A 20,065-nucleotide genomic window follows, 5' to 3' on the forward strand; every position below is an offset into this window, starting at 1 on the left:
ATGGCAGAGGCTTCCCTTCAGCTCTGAAGGATGCATGTAAAAGTGCTTCTCAAGCTTCTGCTTGTTCCCTACACGAGTTCCTCTTCAGACATTACCGAAAATAAAAATGCTGCAAATGAAATGCACTGTTTGTTCCGAGGGCCGCACTTCCAGATATCTGTAGCTATTCTTCAGTTATGCTCTTTTATAGTTCGGCATGTGCTGTCATGTAAGTCCTTGAAAAATCCAGGTGCCCTCCGGACTTGCAAAACCAGGTGGAGCTATACACACTTCTTAAATGCCAGTCAGTTATCCCTCCCTGTGGAAGGATTTCACAGCTTTGCCCTCTCCCCAGGGAGACTGGGAACTAGGGTGGCCAATTACACATTGCCAAGATATGACCAATGAAGCCCTATATGGCTTGGGACCAGGCTACCGGAAAGACGGTCTACTCCTATATAAGCCTGCCTGGTTCTTAAGATCTTCTGGAGAGGCCCTTCTTTCCTAAGGCAAGGAAACTGTTGTAGGATCAAGCAGCATAACACTGGTAGCTTGGTTGGCAGTGCCCATTATTGCCCTAAGCCAGCGGATAAGCATATTAAAACAAAATGAAGGGAGTAAAGTTGTGTTAGACTAGATGCAGCATGTTTTGAAGTTCCTGTTGGAGAGACCTAATTTATTGCATTTTTTTTAAAAAAACCCTGTATAATAGGCTTCCTTGTGATACAGCAGGATTGATAACAGTGGAAGCAGTGAACTACCACTGCTCTACCTCGTGACCTGGTCAGGGGACTTGTTAGGAAGAACGCGCGGCTCCCCTGGCCATTGTCTGCATCTCCCTAAGGGGGTCTCTGAAAAAGCCCTAGGCATCTAGGAGTTTAAACTACTTTATCTCACTCTGGCATAGAAGTAGCAGATTTTGGCATTTTATATATGAAATCTTGAGTCAGTCCAGACTGCAGACTTTGTGTAGTCCATATCTGTTAAGACAGACATTGGTAAGGTTTTAGTCCCTATTGCCTTATGTTTGAGAACTTCTCCATATTATTCTAGATTTTTCTATTCCAGCCATTCCATTCCATATGTTTTTATCCTCTGTGGTCCGATCAAATGAGTGCCACAGGTACCTTTCTCTTGTTCTTTGCTGCCTTTGTAAATGCTCACACCTGCTTCAGGATAAGGGTAGACTGACTTCAGACTGCATGGGCTATTTAATAAACAACAACAATGGAATCCATATAGTGCGCCTTTATGTTTTTAAGATGACAAAATGAGAATGTATACTCTGAATCTCTTAATGTGTATTCTTGCTTAAGGACATATAAAATGTATTGCATGGTCAAACCAGTCCAGCAATTTTTGCAAGAATCCCCACAGCCAAAAGGAATGGTGATCCACTGGCAGTTTACTGATGGTCCACTGGTGAACCATTAATCTATCTTCTGCCCACCTCTACTTTAGAGCAATGGTCTCAACTGGTGGGGCAGGACTCACTACTGGGTCACAGCAGCAGCACTACCATATGGTAAAAGGCTAAGATGGGGGACGGGGAATTCATATTGGAACTAAAGGTGGGCCAAGGCTCTGAAAAGGCTAAATGCCACAGCTCTACAGTGCTTTACTTTAATTAGTCCTCCAATTAAGATTTCACTCCATATTAGCACTGTGTTTTGAATGCTAAACAAAGAGTTGTTTAACGTTTATCTGCTTGCTACAGATACACATTAAAAAATGTGATATGCACCCACTGTAACTTAGGAGGTGTATATGTATATGCGTTCAGTTCACAGTGGTGGCATTCAGACATCACATTTGCAATCCTCCAAATCTCAGTTACCATGACGTTCAAACTGGCTAACTGTAGTTTGAGTGATCCCTCCAAACCAAGTTTGTATGTCATGTTTGTATGATCCTTGTTTGAAGGGATTGCTCAAACCATAGCTAGACAGTTCAGATTTTGCAGCAAATGGTGCTTTGAGGAAACCAGGAAGACTTTGATAGAGGCACGTGTTAAGAGGGGAGGAGGTAGAGGAAGGGGAGGAGGTAACAGTTCTCCAATCCATGATTGGGAATATGACCTCCTGAATGTGGTCAGTGTGAACGCTACAAAAAACAACCCTGCGAGCAGTTACCATTATCCACTGTGTTTGTGTTTCACCATGCATCACACACACTGCCCCTTTTCAGACATAACGTGAAGAAAGGTGGTTAAGCTAACCGTGGTGCATGGTGGTTACCACTAGCCACACTGCATGTTCCTGCCACACGTGCACGGAACCACGGCCCGCAGCATGGCTAGCCTAACCAAGCCCCGTCCCACAAAATCCCAGAGTCCTCCGGCCTGACTGCCATGCATCCCAGCAGCCTTAGCGGAACAAGGAGCCATCTTGGGGCCAGCTGTGCAGCCGCTGCCTCCCTACTGGGTTGTGGGGCCCGGGCATATACTGGGGCTTGGCCTTACTGGCCTTGGGTCCTGAGGGGTCTGCAGCTTTGGGGGAGGTACAGTTTGAGGTGAGGATGATGGTGCTTGGCCATCAACTGGCGGGCAGGGATGTTTTTCCTTTCCACAGCAGCCACAGGTGTTTGTGCCTGGGAGCATGAAGTGCTCAAGGTAGCTGTGGCGATAACAGCAGCGAGGTATCAAAAACATCTTTGCTCCCTGCACACTTCTCCAATTTTGTATTGTGGGCAGGGATGGAGAGCTAGGAGGCTAGCTCTCGGCTGGCATGTCATGTATTGCTGGGCAGATTTCTACCATGGAGATTTCATGCACTGGCAGGAGCAGTAGAGCCGTTTTCAGCTGCTCTTTCCACCGAACTCTATGGTAGCGCTCAGGTAACGGCGGGTGCCTGACAGACAACACGCTAAGCCATGGTAGGAGCCGCTAACCCTACTGCAGCACATAGTGAGCGTGGTTACACCATAGTTATGAAAAACACCCCACAGACAATACACTAAGACATCATAGTTAGCTCAAAACATTTAACTATCATGGTTCAGTGTTATATCTGAACAGTGCCTCTATCTTGCACCTAACCAGGTACAAACTAGTGTATTCTACCTCTTGAATTCATACATGCTAAAAGTATTTGTATGTTAAGTAGAACTAGGAGAACTTGTGTTTCTGAGCTTGTTTTTATCCTGCAATGGCTGCATTCTACTTCAGCAGTAGCATTTGTCTGCTTCCAACAGACAAACGCTCAACTCAAATTGAGATATGATTGGGAACAACATAAACAGCTGCAATATGTTAATGTAGCAAATTCCCTGAAGAGACAATGTTTGCTTTATTACAGCATTTTAAATTTCACTGTTAAAAAAACAGTGGATGGACAGAACCATCATTTCTGGAATTTACATGGTAGGGTTTTCTTTTATTTACTGTTTTTATTAATAAGAATAGCTTCACTTACAACATAATGGGACGGATGCTTTGTTATTCTTGGTTATAGTCAGTGACAAACTACTCTTGCCATCAGTCTTGCAGTTTTTCCACTAGGGAGCTAGATTATGGTCTTGTAAAATGGAGCACCACTCCTATAATCCCTTAATTAATTACAATTTTTTTTTAGCTCTCTCCCACTGAAAATATTGCTTGTGCATCAAGAAGGCTTGGATTTATCTCCTCATGCCTTGGCTGTACATGGCTGTGTGTCTGTAGAATCTCTTTACGAATATATACATCTGTTTTGTGGTGTTGAGGCGAATCAAGAATCTGGTATGAGAGTTCCACCCACCTTCTTCATAAGGATGATAAAAAAGGAATTACGTTAAATATCAGCCATCTTCACCCTGCAACCAGAATTAGGGATTGAGACCTGCAAAGCATCATGGAAGGGGCGAAAGCCAGGAGTGCTGAGATTTTCTTGGCTTTTATAGTTCCTTCACTGCATGGAGCATTGCCTCTTTCTGAAACTCCCAAATAGCATGTGTGTGTGTCCCCCAAGTTGATACTCATATAAACTGGTTACTGAATATCGGGGTGGGGCCCTGGGTGGTGTATTCATAGTTACTCTGATCTACGTGTGTTGGGGGACTTTAGCCCATTCTCATCCCTCTCCACATGGGTGGTGGTTAACTCCTGTGTAACGGTGCAGCCTATATAGCCTTCATGGCTTGCTTCCCAGAGATGATGGTGTTGTACGAGGACCTCTCGAGAGTAAACGAATTTCCATGCATGTAATAAAGCACAGAGAACATGGCTGGCTGGCTGGGCAGGGGGAATGTTGTATATACATATCTTGGGAACAGAGATCTCCAGGAGAAACTTGGTGGTGCCAATTCTCCATAACCCTCTACTCACCACCACCACCACCCATCTACCTCCCTTTTTGCTTTGCAAAAAGGGAGTTATGCCTGCAGTGGTTCCTGGTTCTAGGATTGTACCCCTGGCACAAGCTGGCAGGCAGGAACTGCTCCTTTTTATCCACCCCTGCTTGGCAAGAGTAAGACAGAAAATCCCCCCCCCCCCGGAATTCTCTTTGCCTTCTTTGGCCTCTCAAGGGACGGTCCATCCAAACACCCATAGTATTGCTACTGATGAACTGCTTTCCTGAAAAGTGCTACAAAATTGGTATTTTCCCCCCTTCATCTTCTTTGGCTTATTTAATAATTTTCTCTCTTCCTTCTCCCCTCCCTTTTTTGTTGTTGTCCTGTGTAGCTCAGCTGTGGAAAAATATGGGAGACGACAGGCCATTTGTGTGCAATGCCCCAGGCTGCGGACAGGTACGTTTACAGTATACTTTATGGCGAATATGTCGTTGTGAATCAAAGTGGCTGTTTTATCACTAAGGCAAAGAGTTTAAAGCCAGTGTTTTACGTGATCACTGGAGGTAATCAGATCGAAGGATTTGCAGTGTGTAAATCCAAGTTACGAGCAAGTGCAAGGGCTCCAGAGTAATGAAATTTGCCTGGCTTTTGTTCCATATTGGTGTTCTGCTGGTATTCCCCCCCCCCTCCAGTAATATCCGTGGAATTCAGAAGAGGAAAACCCTATCCTGGTTTGTAGTTAATATCTGATAATGTTGCTTATTTCCTTTTTAGGCTTATTTAACCAAAGAAGAGCTATTGCGTTTGTTAGTTAGAGTAGCATATTTTTGAAAAGCAGCTTGGAATTACTTTTGTCTATTTATTAAATGTATATATTGTTCCATAGTGGTTTACAGTAAAATATCATATACAAACAATCAAATGGCAAGGGCAAAGAATAAAAGACAAAAACCTCCAGCTCAGAAACAGAATTCAGTTAAAAGCGATGCTGCTATGTGAGTCCCTAAATTTCAGGGGTCTGTTGGGAGCTTTAGGAATAATACTTTGGCTTTTTCTGCTAGTTTAAGTAACTCAGGGACTCAAATTGTGTTGTTATACACTCCTGGGTGAGCGTGTTCATTTTCAAATGGAGAAATAAACCTTCCCTTTTATATTTAAGGGTGGGTAGGTGAAATTCTTTGGCTGAGGTGGTGAATTTTCTTAGAAGTCTTTGCCATTAGATGACTTCAGCTGGATACTTAATACATTAATGGTTGTATGTTCAAGTGGTACTGCATGCAAACACAAATCCAAAGAAGTTGGTTTTAGCTATGTGCTTAAGATACTTTGCCCATAAATAATTCCTCTATGTGAATGTGCCTGTTTATGTAATGGGGTGCATAATTCACTTAAAAATAAAACAAAACGGTGGACTTCAGTATAAGAAAGTACACAGCTGAAGCTGCTCTTAAAATATGATTCTTCATACACTTACTTAGAAATAAGCCCCACTGAAATCGTTGAGGCTTACTCCTGAGTAAACATGAATCAGATTGGACTACTTGCATGGTAGTCAAGCTGAGCTTCTGCTGGGTTGAAAGGTGTAAGACCCTGAAGCCTCCTTGCAATATACAAGTGTGCAATACAGTTTGTATTTCACAATCTGCATGATGTTTTCCTTATATGGACTGTATGGTATACTGATCTGTGATGGACAAAAGAAATTGGAAGAAGAATGAAGCACCTGTGATGACTTGCGTATTCCAAGTATGAAATATAAATCTCTCTCTCAAAAAAGACCGAAACTTTTCCAATGAAACTTTTTGCCAGGGTTCAGTTCTCCATGCTGGTGGCAAGCAGGGGGGCCCATACCAGTGGAGCACATTTCAGCATTTTTGTGGATTAATCATCTTGTAATCTGTGTGCACTTGATTATGAGTACACTTCGAAACGGCTAGGTCAGTTCAACCATCACATTTTTAAAATCTGTATGAGCCATCATTTGTGGTCAAACATACAAATGTTGACAATTTGTCAATTGGTTGTCAATTGGCAATTTGTCATTGGTTGGCATCAACTTGCTTCCTGTTTTTTTAAAAACAAGTCTTCTTTTTTAATAACATTACTAGCCATAACAAAAACATGTCAAGTCCACAACTGGAGGGGAAGGGATGGCCTTGGAAGGGGTGCTGAGGGAGGGAGGGAAAGGGAAACCAGATCAATGTTAGTTATGGTCATTAAATGAGATTAGCCTGATGATTTGTGCTGTGTGTTCTGGGCATGAGTTCCACAGCAGGAAGCTACTCGGAGGTGTCCATATATGCTGCCTAGATAGCATCGTAAGTTTCCTGGACAGGCTTTTTAAATGTGAACTGGTTATAAGTGGCTGGTTGTTCCACCTGCCACAGCCATAGAAGTTGCTGCTGTCCAATAACTGATCACCGGGGTGGCTCACAGGGCCAAGAAACAGAACATCGGAGCCAGTGCCAAGAAACTCAACATTAATATGATCCCAGAGTTGGAGGGGTTGTTGTAGGCTATCTAGTCCAACCCCTTGCTCGATGCAGGAAATCCAGAGCTAGATGATGCCAAAAAGATGGCTTCCTCGCTTCTGCTTTAAGACCTCCAGTGAGGGAGGACCCACATTAGAACATGGTCAGAGTTAACTTCACTGCAAATAAGACAAAGAGTCTTATGGATCTTCAAGATTAACCACAGTCCACCTCTTTAGATGCTTATGCCATAGTAAATTTGTTAATCTTTAAGGTGCTGCAGGACTCTTAAGTCTGTTGCAGCAAAAACACAGCTACCGTTCTGGAAATCGAAAACAAACACAGCTACCCTTCTGGAAATCGGTATGTACTGTATGTAGTTAGTACTGTGTCTTGACAGACTCTCCTCTCTGTATTGCAAGGTTTAGAGAAAACCCAGGACTGCTATGTGTGTGTTTCCAGCACATTCTTGCATGTATTTTGTAGCAGAGAGACACATCTGTAAATACATAGTGGGAAAGAGTATACATGTCAAGGACATGCAGTTGTCTACATGCCAAGAAGACGTGGCCAGTCAAAGCTCATCACTGTACTGTATTTGCAGTTGTGTTTTTTTTCCTTTTCAAATGGTGTGCTGTTCACAGCATGGTCACCTTAGAAATGCATCTGCTTCATGGAGCGCTTAGCAGCTTTCAAAGTGGTGCATTCCGGGATGGAACTTCCCTGTCTGCATTTAAAGAGAAGTTGTCTTCTATTTACCCTTTTCCTCTCTGAAAGAAAGGAAGGAAATCCACCCTGATACAATTTATGCATATCCTTTTATTTTCCTCTAGTTGGAAACTAATTTATTGTTTTCCAAAGTATGGTGTGTTAGAGGTGGGAGCTCAGGAATGTACCTAATACTTTAAAGATGGAAGTGGTTTCATTATATCTATCAATACGCTCTTACCTAGGGTTCTGACTTTAGACTGAGAGGAATGAGGTCTGTCTTCTGCTGTCACTTCACTGATGATGTGATAAATGAAAAAAAATTGTGGTTTGCAATGTATAAGACACCAAGAGCAGATCCACTTATGTCCCTAGGAGTTCTTTCTTATTGGTGTTAAAATTAAAAAGCAGGAAAAAATAAGAGCAAATGAAACAAGTTTGAAATGCAAGCTGAAAACTATTGCTACCAAAGCTTTCCAGTCTTGAAGACTGGTAACAATATGAAATATGCATTCAATATTGCGATGTTTGAGGTGTGTGTGCTCACTGTCAGCTGATTGCTTCATTCCCAATTCTTTTCCATTGTACTTTTATTTTTTTGGAAAGTGTTGTGGTAATTAGGGGTATGATAGCCTAAAACTGATTTACGTGATCTTCTTATCCCTCACCCTATAATCCAAACTACTAAGATTTTAATGGGCCTGTAAACATGTGTTTGGTTGCTAGGTCTTTAATGGCTGTTATTTTTGGATTCTGTACATGATCACTTCCCAGCAGTAAGCTTGGTGTGACACAGCTGAGTTCTAAATGTGCTGCATATATTTCTTTTTAAAAGATTCTGCTGAAGGTCGTTTATCTAGTTTCTTTTCTAAGAGGACAGGTGACAAGTCTTTCCATTCCTCTCCACATTCCCCCCTCCCCACCTCTACTGTGAAGTGATTGCTCAACAAGAACTTGTCCCTTAAGGGGGAGTTGGTGCAGGGAGATCTAAGATGTCCTGTGGCTGGGACTATGTACACTCCTGAGTCACATTTATGTGGCTTGCACTTTCCTTTTAAAATCTGAAGAATCTTAGCTTTCTTTCTTTTCTTTTTTTTGAAGAAAAATGCCTAGCTCTCAAGGTTGCACAGAAATCATATTAACCAGCAAGTATCTGCCTTGGAATAATTTTGAAACGTTTCACTTTGCATCCACAACCTACCCCCTCAAATCACATGAATAAACTGGATGGATCCAGTTTAATTTAATGAAGGATTTTTGCTGATTTACAGCGCAGTCCTATACATGCTTACTCAGATGTAAGTCCTACTGGTTTCAATGGGGCTTACACCCTAACAAGTGTGTGTAGGATTGTAGCTTTAAAATCCCAACTCGAAGCTCTCTCAAGGCCTTTAGTACTCAGTTCCCTAACCAAAGACTGCCCTCCCATGTGTGATCTAAGTATTAAATGGTAGGTAGCTTGAGAGGGTCGGACATCTGTCTGCCAGGGTTCACCCTGATATAAGATGAGAACAGCTATACAAGTGCAAAAAAGAATGTTCTTTCAATAGAAGGATACTGCAGAAAAACAGAAGCTGCAGGTACAGTCAGCTGCTTCCTGGAGAATTAGGAGCCCTTCACATTTCAAGCTGATACTCTTTCTTGGAGTAATTTTTTTTTAAAAAAACTTTTCATCCCAAAATCTAATGGATTTTCCCATTCTAGCCCAAAGGGTACCTTCTAGAGGAGCTTAGGGTGAAGTCCCCTATATAACATAGAAGCTACCAATGGTAACTAGAACAGCTAGGACATCTGTCTGCAAGGGTCCCCTGCAATTTAAGAGCTAGGAAGAATTTAGTGCCCTCCTAGTGAATGATCTTTTCTTTTTTACTTAAAAAAAAACCATATGGCTGCCCAGTTGTTGTTGATGTCCCACCCCCTCCAAACAGAATATGAAAATCCATTCAAAAACACTCACACTCAGATAAGCCACTTTTAGAGCATTGAGTTGGAAGAGGCAGTCAGCCACTGTGTTCTCAATTAGAGTTTTTCAGATACCAAGTGTTTAAGAATTGAGCGGAACTGGATTGCCTGTGTATGGGCCAAGTGAGCAATAGGATATAAGGTCTTCAAGCTTCTGGATAAGCTATAGAAATCTAGTTTGCTGAACATGGGATGACAGTCGAGGTGGTGCCAGTGCATGTTGCGCACATTCTGTCCCTTAGGCATCCTCATTTCTATTTGATTCCCACAACTTAGTGACAACAAATGTCTGGTACCTGCTGTAGACACATTCTTATTATGTGCTTCAACAGTTTTAAAAGTCCTTCTTCTGTATTGCTCCAGGGCAGCATACGTGGTCATGATCTCTTATGTTTTTAACAATCCTGTGAAGTAGGTGAGGCTGAGAGATGCTCACTTAAGAGCTTGAGCTTCACGGCTGAGTGGTTATTTGATCCCGGTTCTCCTCTCCAAGTCCAGCATTCTTACCAGTCCATCACACTGGCACACATATGGCTGTCTCAACAAACTGGATGCTTGAATCCAGCCAAAGAGAGAAATGAGACAAAGCCCAAGACTATTCTCCTTCATGATTTTTTTTTTTTTTGAGAGCTGCCCAAGCCTTTCACACTGAAGATATCTCATTGGAATGAACCTAGAAGCCTATTGGCTGCAGTTTCTGCCCTGAGACAGTATATCTGCTGCAAAAAGCCACCCAGACAGATGCTTGTCCATAGTCCACCTGTGGAAAGTTCACTGCTCTCCTGATAGTTTGGAAACTTTCCTCTAATGTTTAACTTAAAGCTGTTGCCCTATAATTTTAAACCCAGCATAGTAATTTCTGGGAAAAGAATACTGTAGAATGAATATATATATATATATATATAGAGAGAGAGAGAGAGAGAGAGAGAGAGAGAGAGAGAAGTTGGGGAGGTGTTTTATTTTAAGAAAATCAGTTTTCTGTGGACGTTTTCTACCCCTAAGTTCCTAAATATATGCAGATAAATAGAGTAAACACTGCAAAGTACTAAACATCAAGTTCTTCTCTCACTGACATACTCGGAAGTAACATGCTTGGATATTTAAGGGAAACTGCGATAATCAAAATATGCCCAAGTAGTTCTCTCAGGTGCGTAGGTCTCTTTGCACATGATATTTATCTCCTTTACATTCAGAATAATATAGCCATATAACTGGATGGGTAGAGTTTGCTATTTACCCAAATTCTACCTTTTTCATAAGACTGGTGAAATTGCCCCTCACTGTTCAACACTGCCTGTACAGATTGTAATGGTGGAACCTTGTTTACAACGTACATTGAAGGGGAAAGTAACTGCTTATATGTAGCTGATACTGTGAAGAAAATATACAATGCTACAGAGAAGAAAATGTCTTACAAGACGCATTCCTGGGTTTTAGCTAACAGTGTCAAGTGCAATTGATCCAAATAGTGCTGTTGACCAAGGTACTGGGCATCCCCAATGGCTACTTAACATAATCTTCTAAAGCTATTTAAAATACTTTGAGATAATAAAGCATACCCTCAATGGAGCTAAATGTGAGCAATAAAATTTAGCAGTGTCGTTAAAGCAGAAAGGTATTGACTAAAAATGTATAATGATGCAACCTTCTCAATAGACCTGCCGAAATACGCTCTTGTATTAACTGTCTCAAAGACATAAAATTGGTGTCGCTAGAGAGAGAGGGGCTGAGGGCCATTTTACACAATCAAACTGCCATGTCAGGCATGTGGATCGAGTGGGTTCAGTCAGTTTATTATTTTTACTCATGGAGAAGCACCATATGTCCATTTCACAGCTTGACCTGCCATTGAGTACACAGTTTCCAGTCTGCTTGCAGAAGCTTTTTGTGGGAGTGTATTTCAGTGGTTGGTTGGCAAAACTAAATTGAACTGTGCACCTGATAGGGTGCTTGCACAACTTCTGTGCCAACAGTGCAACTCCAGGCTAGGTGCACTCAGCCATATCCTTCAGATGGCCAGAATACTCTGGCATAGCTTCAGAATTCTGTGACAGACTTACCAGGTGATACTGAGCATGTTGCAGTACCATAAAACTTAAAACAAAACAGCTTTCCTTTTTGAAGTTGTTCTAAAATGTTCATTTGAAAGGTGCAATTCAATCCTTGTCTGGCTGTCACAAAATATAGTGGCTCATTGTTAATGCTATGCATTCCCTTCCATTTCTACCCCCTTTATTAAATCCCAAGCATATGGCATTTGTAGATAGCATTATAAAGTATTTAAAATAGACGGCTATCATTAGTATACTTCATCCAGTACAGCTGTCTTGTAGTAGAGCCTTTTTTTAATGGGTGGTGCAATAACGCTGGCTGTATTCTGCAAGGCAGAGACTTTAGGCTGCTACCAAGAAAAAAAAATCAGAACATTTCACTTTTTAATACTTACCACAAATCACCACTTAGAGTCTGATCGCATCACTACTTTTATACAAGCCATTTCCTCAAACAATTGTCTGCTTTTTAAACCTACCTCTCTGACAATTTATTCCCCTTAAGCCTATGCTGCTAAGGGTGTCATCTGTAGAACGTCCAAGAAATCAAAAGCTCAGAACCTGCATGAGGCCAGAAAATGACTCTCCTTCTTTGTGCTTTATTGTATCCTCTTATCTTGTCATATAATAGAAATAATGTTTATGGCACTGAAGCCTCAGCATCACTTGGCATTTAACCAACCTCAAAAGTAGTTTATTGCTTTGTATACTCTGCCACTATAACCATTATCCCTTAAATCTCTATTGCTTTGTAATATACGAGCCAACAAATGGCTTCTGTGATTGGTTAAACATGGCACTGAAGCTAAGGTGTGTTTTATAGCTGGTATAATACAAACCAATATAGATTATTCCTGTTATACAAGTTCTTGTATTAAAAAGACGGGAGGGGCAGAAGGTGCCCTCTCCTTTCAGGAAGCTTTCCAGTGGTGGGCTGCCCTTGCTGTCTTTGACTTTTCAGTGGCAAATCACATGATTGTAGAAAAGACTTCAAATCTGTGCACTGGTGCATTAAAACACAAACCCCTACATCCATTTAGAGAGTTCTTTCCTGTCTGCACTATGTTAATTATGTTTGGTAGTTGGTCATTGAAGGTTGATTATAGCCCCCAAGCCTGTTTTCAAACAGCTGTCTAAAAGTATGCACAATGAATGCTCTCCTCCGGAATATCTGCTTGAAGCCAACAAAAGAGAGAAGTACCTGTAAAAGGGAAGTGTCTTCCTTTTGCTTTAAAATCCTTTTATTTTCTGAATGTTGCCATAGGCAATGAGTATATCTGAAATAAAACTAGAATCATAGAATAGTAGGGTTGGAAGGCGCCTACAAGGCCAACCCCCTGCTCAATGCAGGAATCCAAGTCAGAGCATCCCCGACAGATGGCTGTCCAGCCTCGTCTTGAATGCCTCCAATGTGGGAGACCCACTACCTCCCTAGGTAATTGGTTCCATTGTCGTATTGCTGTAACAATCAGGAATTTTTTCCTGATGTTCAGCCAGAATCTAGCTTCCTGTATACCTGAGCACTCTGGGATGATCAAGAAGAGATCCTGGCCTTCCTCTCTGTGACAACCTTTCAAGTACTTGAAGAGCGCTATCCTGTCTCCCCTCAGTCTTCTCTTCCCAAGGCTAAACATGCCCAGTTCTTTCAGTCTCTCCTCATAGGGCTTTGTTTCCAGCCCCCTGATCATCTTTGTTGCCCTCCTCTGAACCCTCTCCAGTTAGTCTGCATCCTTCTTAAAATGTGGTGCCTAGAACTGGACACAATACTCTAGATGAGGCCTAACCAGTGCTGGGTAGAGGGGAACTAGTACTTCCTGGGATTTGGAAGCTGTGCTTCTATTAATGCAGCCCAAAATAGCATTTGCCTTTTTTGCAAATGCTATTTGCAAAAACACTATCTGCAGTGTTCCCCATGTGTGAGGCAGGCCCCCCAAGGGAAGGTGAACAGCTGCCAAGACAGATGCAGGCTCTTCCTGGGTCCCTCCCCATGGGTAGCTTAATTAGAACAGAAAACAGTGGGCTAACCCCTCCTACTTGGTATAGTACAAGAGGCTATATTCTTTACTCTTGTGTCAATGTAGGTGTTTTTGTCAGGATCCCTCCCCTGAAGGGCCAGCTATATTGCTCTACATTTTCCCCATCAACTTTGATCTGTGTTGCTCTTGGGCCTGTGGGCATGAGCACGGTCTGTGGAATAACTTTCACTTGTAGCTTGGGGATGTGGACAGGTGTTTTGGTAGGCCAAATGTCTTCACATACTTGCTCAACCAGGGCTGATAACATCTAACAAGTGGGGGGGGGGGAGGGAGAGATTATCCAACTGGATCCTGATAGTAATTAATGCCTCCTTGCAAAACCAGGTGGTCCAGTGGCCAGTCAGATGCCAATGAGAAGCACATGAGCAAGACATGAGCGTAATAACACTCTCATGTCAGAAAAATCAGATTTGCTTCAACTCATCACCAAGGTGGCTGCATGCCAAATCTAGAAAACATGTTTTGTTGTATGATAGACATATTCTGAAATTGTAGTAACAAAACTTATCCGCGTAATTCTTAAGGCTGCAGTCATTGACTAGGAAGGATTTACATTTTATATGTGCAAGGCAACCCAACAGTGTTCTTTTTTCCTTCTGTATTTTGCTCAAACGGGTATCTTTCTATGTGGGAGTGTGGTAAGCTAATTTTTGAATAATAAGTTTGAAAAGTCATCTGAAGCCAGTGAACGTTTATTTTTTAACACGCCTATAACTTAAAAATGGCCAAACCAATTTAAACCAAATTGGATAATAAAGAAAAAGCTCCCGGGCTAAGCTCCTGTATGCCAAGTTCCAGCCTAGAATGAATTTTTACAATCAAATTATAAACCCCTTAGAAATGGGGGTTTAAAATGGAAATGTTGACAGACCTTTAACTACAAAACCACTATAACATGTTCTGTACTCTAAAATATAATTAAAGGCTTAAATATTGTTTAATAGCAGCACTTCCAGTAACCTGAAAGCTTAATCATTCTTACAGTGAGGATTCACTGCAGACCTTAAGAATCAGTTGAGCCCCACATGCTGTGCTGTATCAACACAAGCACTTGTCTGTCAAATGTAAATTACTCTGGACAGCTCTCCAAATCCCTTCCTCTTCTAAATAAGAGCCAGTCCCTTTGATAACATACTGCTTTGGATGTGTCATGAAACCTAATCCTTTAGGCCACGATCCAAGGAGGTACATGCACACTGCAGTGCTAAGCAGGTTGCCCATGACCGCCTTTTTGAAAGCCTATCCCTATGTTGAGAGATCTATGTAGACCACAGGCAACAGGCTTGATTTATGGGTCTTAGCTTCAGCTTCTATCCAAGGAGAGCAGAAGTAGGTTACTTCTACTAGGGGAGCATTTTAACAGCATTTTGTTCAGAAGGCTGAAAATTTTTACTGTGGTTCTTTGCAAGATACTTTCGAAAGGTTCTGGTCTAGATCTGTAGATCTCTTCACATGTTGCAAAATTTTTACACAGAAGGCACTTTGGTGTAGGTTTTTTTTCTCTTTTTAAAATATTTTATTTGTTATTTTTATGTAAAAATATAAACCGCCCATCACAATACTAAAAAAAGTCTAGAATAAATATATAATTAAATGTTATATTATGCATATGATAGCAGTAATCCAAATCTGTTAATGGATGGGGAATGCTCCTGGTGGGTCTCCCAAGGCTGGGCACCACCACAGAGAAGGCTCTGTGTCTCCATGGACAAGGGAACACAGAGCCATGGCTGCATTCCTCACCTCAAGATGCAGGTGTGGTGGCCAGGCTGGGGCCCAGGACTACTATTCCCGAATCCAGATCTGGACTGTGTATGTTCCTCAACCCAGAGCCCCTGAGATCAGTTCCTAGGACTTGGAAATGAGAGCTTGAAAGACAAGTTTTGTTCACAACTTTTTGTACTAATGGCTGCTGACTTAATGCATTTGCTGTACTTAGAAAAGAGAGAGTTTGTTTTCCTGTCTTTGCTTTCTGGACTTTGTGTTGCTTGCAATAGTGATTTTACTTGATGTATGTATGGTTTATGGCTCATTCTGGGGATTGCTTCAATGATACATTTTTACTCTTGGCGTAGCTACAGGCTAGTGAGTAACATGAGTGACATTCTTATGCAATGTGCTGCCACGTCTCTTTAGGGCTAGAGACACAATCTCGCTTCTTTACTTAAAATGAATTTACCAGTTTATGTTCTGCTTTTCTTTATCAAATAAACCCAAAGTATTTAAAATCAATAAAAACAGTGCATTTTACAAATGCCAACTTTATGAGATGACAGCGACAGCAGCACTGGATGAAGGAGCACCCCCAAACTACGTACCTGATCTATTAGGGGAGTGAAACCCTGTTCAAAGTCAACTGTATCCCTAAACCTCTGTCAGGTGGTTTCTCTACCAACAGTTCTTCATACCTTGTCTGGATTAAGTTAAATCTGTGTTCATGGAAACTACTTTGGGAGTTTTGCCACAAAGCTGGTACTATGATTAGAAATTGAACGTTGGGATGGGGTGGAGGTAAAAGTACTATTTGTATGGATACCACAGTCACAGTCTAGGACTTGCAGCCTTGGGAGTAGCAGTCTGCTTTAATCAGGCACATTTGTTTCATGTGGTACCAGGGCATTAAGGACTTAGGGTGTCTGTGTGTGTTGTATTTGACTTTATAGTTGGAATCTTGGCTCGCCTGCTTAAGATGACTTGGTACTATTTGCTCTGAAGCATATTGGATCAAGGGTAGTCATGGGAGGGAAAAAGTGGTGATAATTGATGAAGGGGCGGTTTATTTGACTCAGTGACCTTATTAGTGTCTTCCAGTTCTGTGATTGCTACTCTGTTCGTTGTTCATTACCAGAGTTGGAAGCTACCAAAAGGCCATAAAGTCAAATGTTCTGTATTTATGAGTGATTATCCTTGACTTGGGGCAAATATTCAGTTGAAGGAGGCCCAGCAGTGAATGTTTGATTTGCATTATTTCTAAGGGAAGCCACTGCCAGCTGTGTGTTAATCAAATAACAAGGCTTAGCACTTCCAAATCAATGCCCAACTTCAGAGCACTTTGGGACATCTTAAATCAAACATGTGGCATTTTAAAAATATGTTGTAATCTGAGTTTGATATGGAAACTGATGTGGTGAAGCCATCTTCGGTCCTCCCAGGACTGGTCTCTAATTTCAGTCTGAATGTGGGACCCAGTGTTGGTATTTTCTTCATTTATTCCTCACCCCCATGGCCCCATGCAGTGTTATGAGTAATTAGTCCAATGCTTGAGTTGGGGAGGAAAAGTAAAGTAGTTTAATGAAATCCACGTCCCCCCTGTTTTAGCCAAATTACACCTCCCCCCAAAACCTTCTCAAAACAGTAGCTAAGAGAACTGTTGCAAAAAGTGAGAGGTATGAGGTCCTTCGTGCACACAGGCACGCACATGCACACACACGGAATTTGAGCACTGAATTGGCTTCCCCTGGTGGAGATGTAATGATACTTTGGTTTTCAAATCAACCTAAAGCTGTCAAAATTAGTCACCAATGAAGTGACTCACTACTGAAACAGATGCCTTTCTATTATGTGGTGCTATTATGTGGCGTTTACAGGTTAACAGTATTGGAATACACACTTCCTTGGTAATGGTGTTGTTGATGCTTGGGTTTTGGTAGCACTATCAAAGGTGCCTTATTGGAAAATAATAAGCAACCAGTTCTGGCAGTCACAATGCTCCAGTTGATAACGAGTAGTGACTCCCACATTTGGGAGGAAAGTTGCCACCAGCTTCAGCTTTCCAACTCTTAACATAGGCTTATTGATGATGTAGTCTCACTAAGCCTTTTGATGGCAGACAAGTCTCCCTAAAAGATACCACCTCTAATATGCAACTGTGAAAGTGTGGTGTTGGGAGGGGGGAGAGGCAATTGAGTAGATCTTCATATACTTTGCATTCACACACTAACTAGAACATCTCCCAGGACTGTTAACATTCAGGGGTTCCATGTCAGACCTGTAGGATGAGTTCCTCATTAGACAAGTAAATATGGAAAGGTTTCCCTGAAGTAGAATGGCTCTGAGAACCATGATCTAGATTTTGGAACAAAACAGAGATTTCCAAATAACTGAAGCAGTGCCAAAGCTGATCACCACAGTGAGGAAGGAGTCTGGAAATGACAAAATCTGTAAACTTTACACATTGGGGGCGGGGGGAGCATTCATTTTGATGGTTTATGAAACCTTGGTAGGACTCAATCTGAAAGAAGGTGCTGTGCTCTTGTAATTTGGGAGTAACTTCTATTTACAAAGGACAATTATCCTCGGGAGGGTATGGTTTAAAAAAAGGTTTTTCTGTCCCAGTTTGCTGCATTTCTTGAATACATCCTGCCTGATTGTTTATAGCTACTCTGTTATGGCATAGTACATCTTGCTGGTTCAAAACATGAGCTGCTGTTGGCTGCTGCGGACACATTCCTGATAAAAAGAGTTCACACTCATTCTAGAACCACAATTTTAAAAAGGGAAGAAAATGCACTTAATCAAAACAGCTCCATTTTGAACTAGAAATCAATTCTGTAACCACCTACTTCTAGTGGCAATATGAATGATTAATAGCACACAAATTCAACACATTTTTGTTAAGGAAAGCACTTTGGATTCCTATCCAGGTTATTGGTGCAGAGAATATCCTCAGAAATGTCAAAACTGGATGTAATACCATTACCAATTTTTCACTGCAGAGGCAAGAGTGTGAAGGTGACTGACGACTGCTGCAATAGTGCAGTTTTTATTTTACAAAATGGCCATCCGTTCTTGTGAACTGCCATTTTAAATCAATCCTATTTAATAACAGAACAGAGAGAACTTTTAGTTCTGTTGGCTGCTTCAAGCTGCTGTTGGTAATTTAGAGCAGCTTAATTATCTCTGTGTACTCAAACAGTTGCAGGGATCTCTCTATTCTACCATACCCTGCAGCATCCTTAGAAATACGTTGATTTCATACACTACCATTTTGCAAATTGGAAACTGCAGGCAGTTATAAACTGAATCTTAGCCAATGAAAGGCTGTATAATGATATAATGAGCTTATAAAAGTCTGAGTGGTGACTGTTACAACAAGCATGGTGGCACAACGGTGACCTTTCTAAGGCAGCTAGTGCCCTAGTCCTAATGCAATGCACTGCAGATCTTTATGGGATGGGCAGGTAGTATGCTGGGCAACAAATACCACATTGTATGCCAGGAAACCCAAATTCTGTACCAAATATTTTAAAGTAACAAATTATAAACGCAATTTGCTAATCTTGTATTCATTCAAACAATCTATTGTGTTTCGTTTCATTTTTATTTATTTTTTTTGCAGTTTTAGGCAGGCAGCAAACGTGGGTGACTTATCCAGCTCCTGTGATCTGGCATCGATAGGCAAAAGTGGTAGAGTTGTGTGCTAGCACTATCAGCATGACATCTTGTGTGGCAAAAATGGTCCACATCCTTCCTGTTATGTTGATACCATTATCCTTGTGGCTGCTTACTCCAACATATAGTTGGATTTGTGCCAGGGTTGATGATGGTGAGATTGCTAGAGTACCTCTTAGGATAAATGCATACATGGCATGCTTGATATCTTGCCTATATTCAATATCCATTTATTTGCCAGACAAGTACTCTATTCGGTGCAGTACAGATAAAGTGACATCACTGTGTAAGGCACCAATGCAGTGTTCTGAATCAATGTATGACATCAGTGAATCGCAGCATGCTGCAAGGTTTACATTGGTTGGAACATAATCAAACTGCAGAACCCTTCAGCTAGGATGCTGAATTTAAAGGTTAGCTGATTTCTCCGAGAACCTGGATTCTGAGCGTTTACAAATGGCTCTAGAGTTCAGGAGCTAGAGTATATTGTGCCCTGTATATTTACACTCCCCACTGTCATTGACTGCGGTCACATTCCTTAACTATTCACTATTCTGTTCCATCATAACTTCATTTCATTGACCATCGCTGTGTGTATTCTGTACTTAAACGAGAGAGGGAGAGAGAGAGAGGGAGATAGAAGGGGGTGGGGTGTTCTGTGCTGTAGGCCAGTTCTGGATATCAGTGCTAAGAAAAGATTGTTTGTGACTTATGTATGTATACTGCAAATTAAGGAAATCTGCATATATGTTTGCTTTGCATAGCTTATTCTGCTCTTCTCCTAGTTATAGGAAGAAGCGAAGATGTAGGTACAACATTACAGTCCCACCCTGACTGCTACAAATCCTGTTCTTCCCGTTTTCTCTCTTTTCTGCCCCTCTAAGAACTTCTGAAACCTCACTAGGCATTACCTACAAATACTTTTAAACTTGTTCTATCAACCATAAGGACTAGTCACTAGAAACACAATTGTTTTTAAATCACCTCCAGATTCTTAGGATGCTAGAAGGATCCCTGCAGCATCCTTAGAAATCCGTTTGGCATTGCATACCAAAACCTGTACATGAATAGCAGAATTGCAATATGCACACTGCTCCGGTCAACTAGTGTGATCAAGACTGAAGACCAGAAACTGCTTACTCAGAAGTTTCAGTGAAATCAGTGGGGTTCTTTTAAAATAAATGTGTTGAGGCTTGAG

The 20,065-nt window shown here is 41.5% G+C and overlaps 1 protein-coding gene across 5 annotated transcripts in view; it reads left to right on the forward strand.

Annotated features, from left to right (window-relative positions):
- The window catches only part of LOC146353562 (cyclic AMP-dependent transcription factor ATF-7), a 136,418-nt gene that overhangs the window by 33,543 nt on the left and 82,810 nt on the right, over positions 1–20,065 (forward strand). For 2 of the 5 annotated variants that reach the window (XM_084836725.1, XM_084836726.1), the window contains exon 1: positions 4,638–4,704. Coding sequence is in view for 1 of the 5 variants with exons in the window: in XM_084836723.1 (XP_084692849.1) it covers positions 4,657–4,704 (48 nt within the window). In the remaining 4 variants the exon portion in view is untranslated. Of the gene's footprint in view, positions 1–4,637; positions 4,705–20,065 lie in introns of those variants that run through there. The other 3 variants (XM_084836723.1, XM_084836728.1, XM_084836727.1) reach the window with 3 other exon arrangements.

This window comes from Heloderma suspectum, chromosome 2, assembly GCF_057233095.1.
Source record: "Heloderma suspectum isolate Gila_16-S chromosome 2, 16-S_ref, whole genome shotgun sequence".
Lineage (NCBI taxonomy): Eukaryota > Metazoa > Chordata > Lepidosauria > Squamata > Helodermatidae > Heloderma > Heloderma suspectum.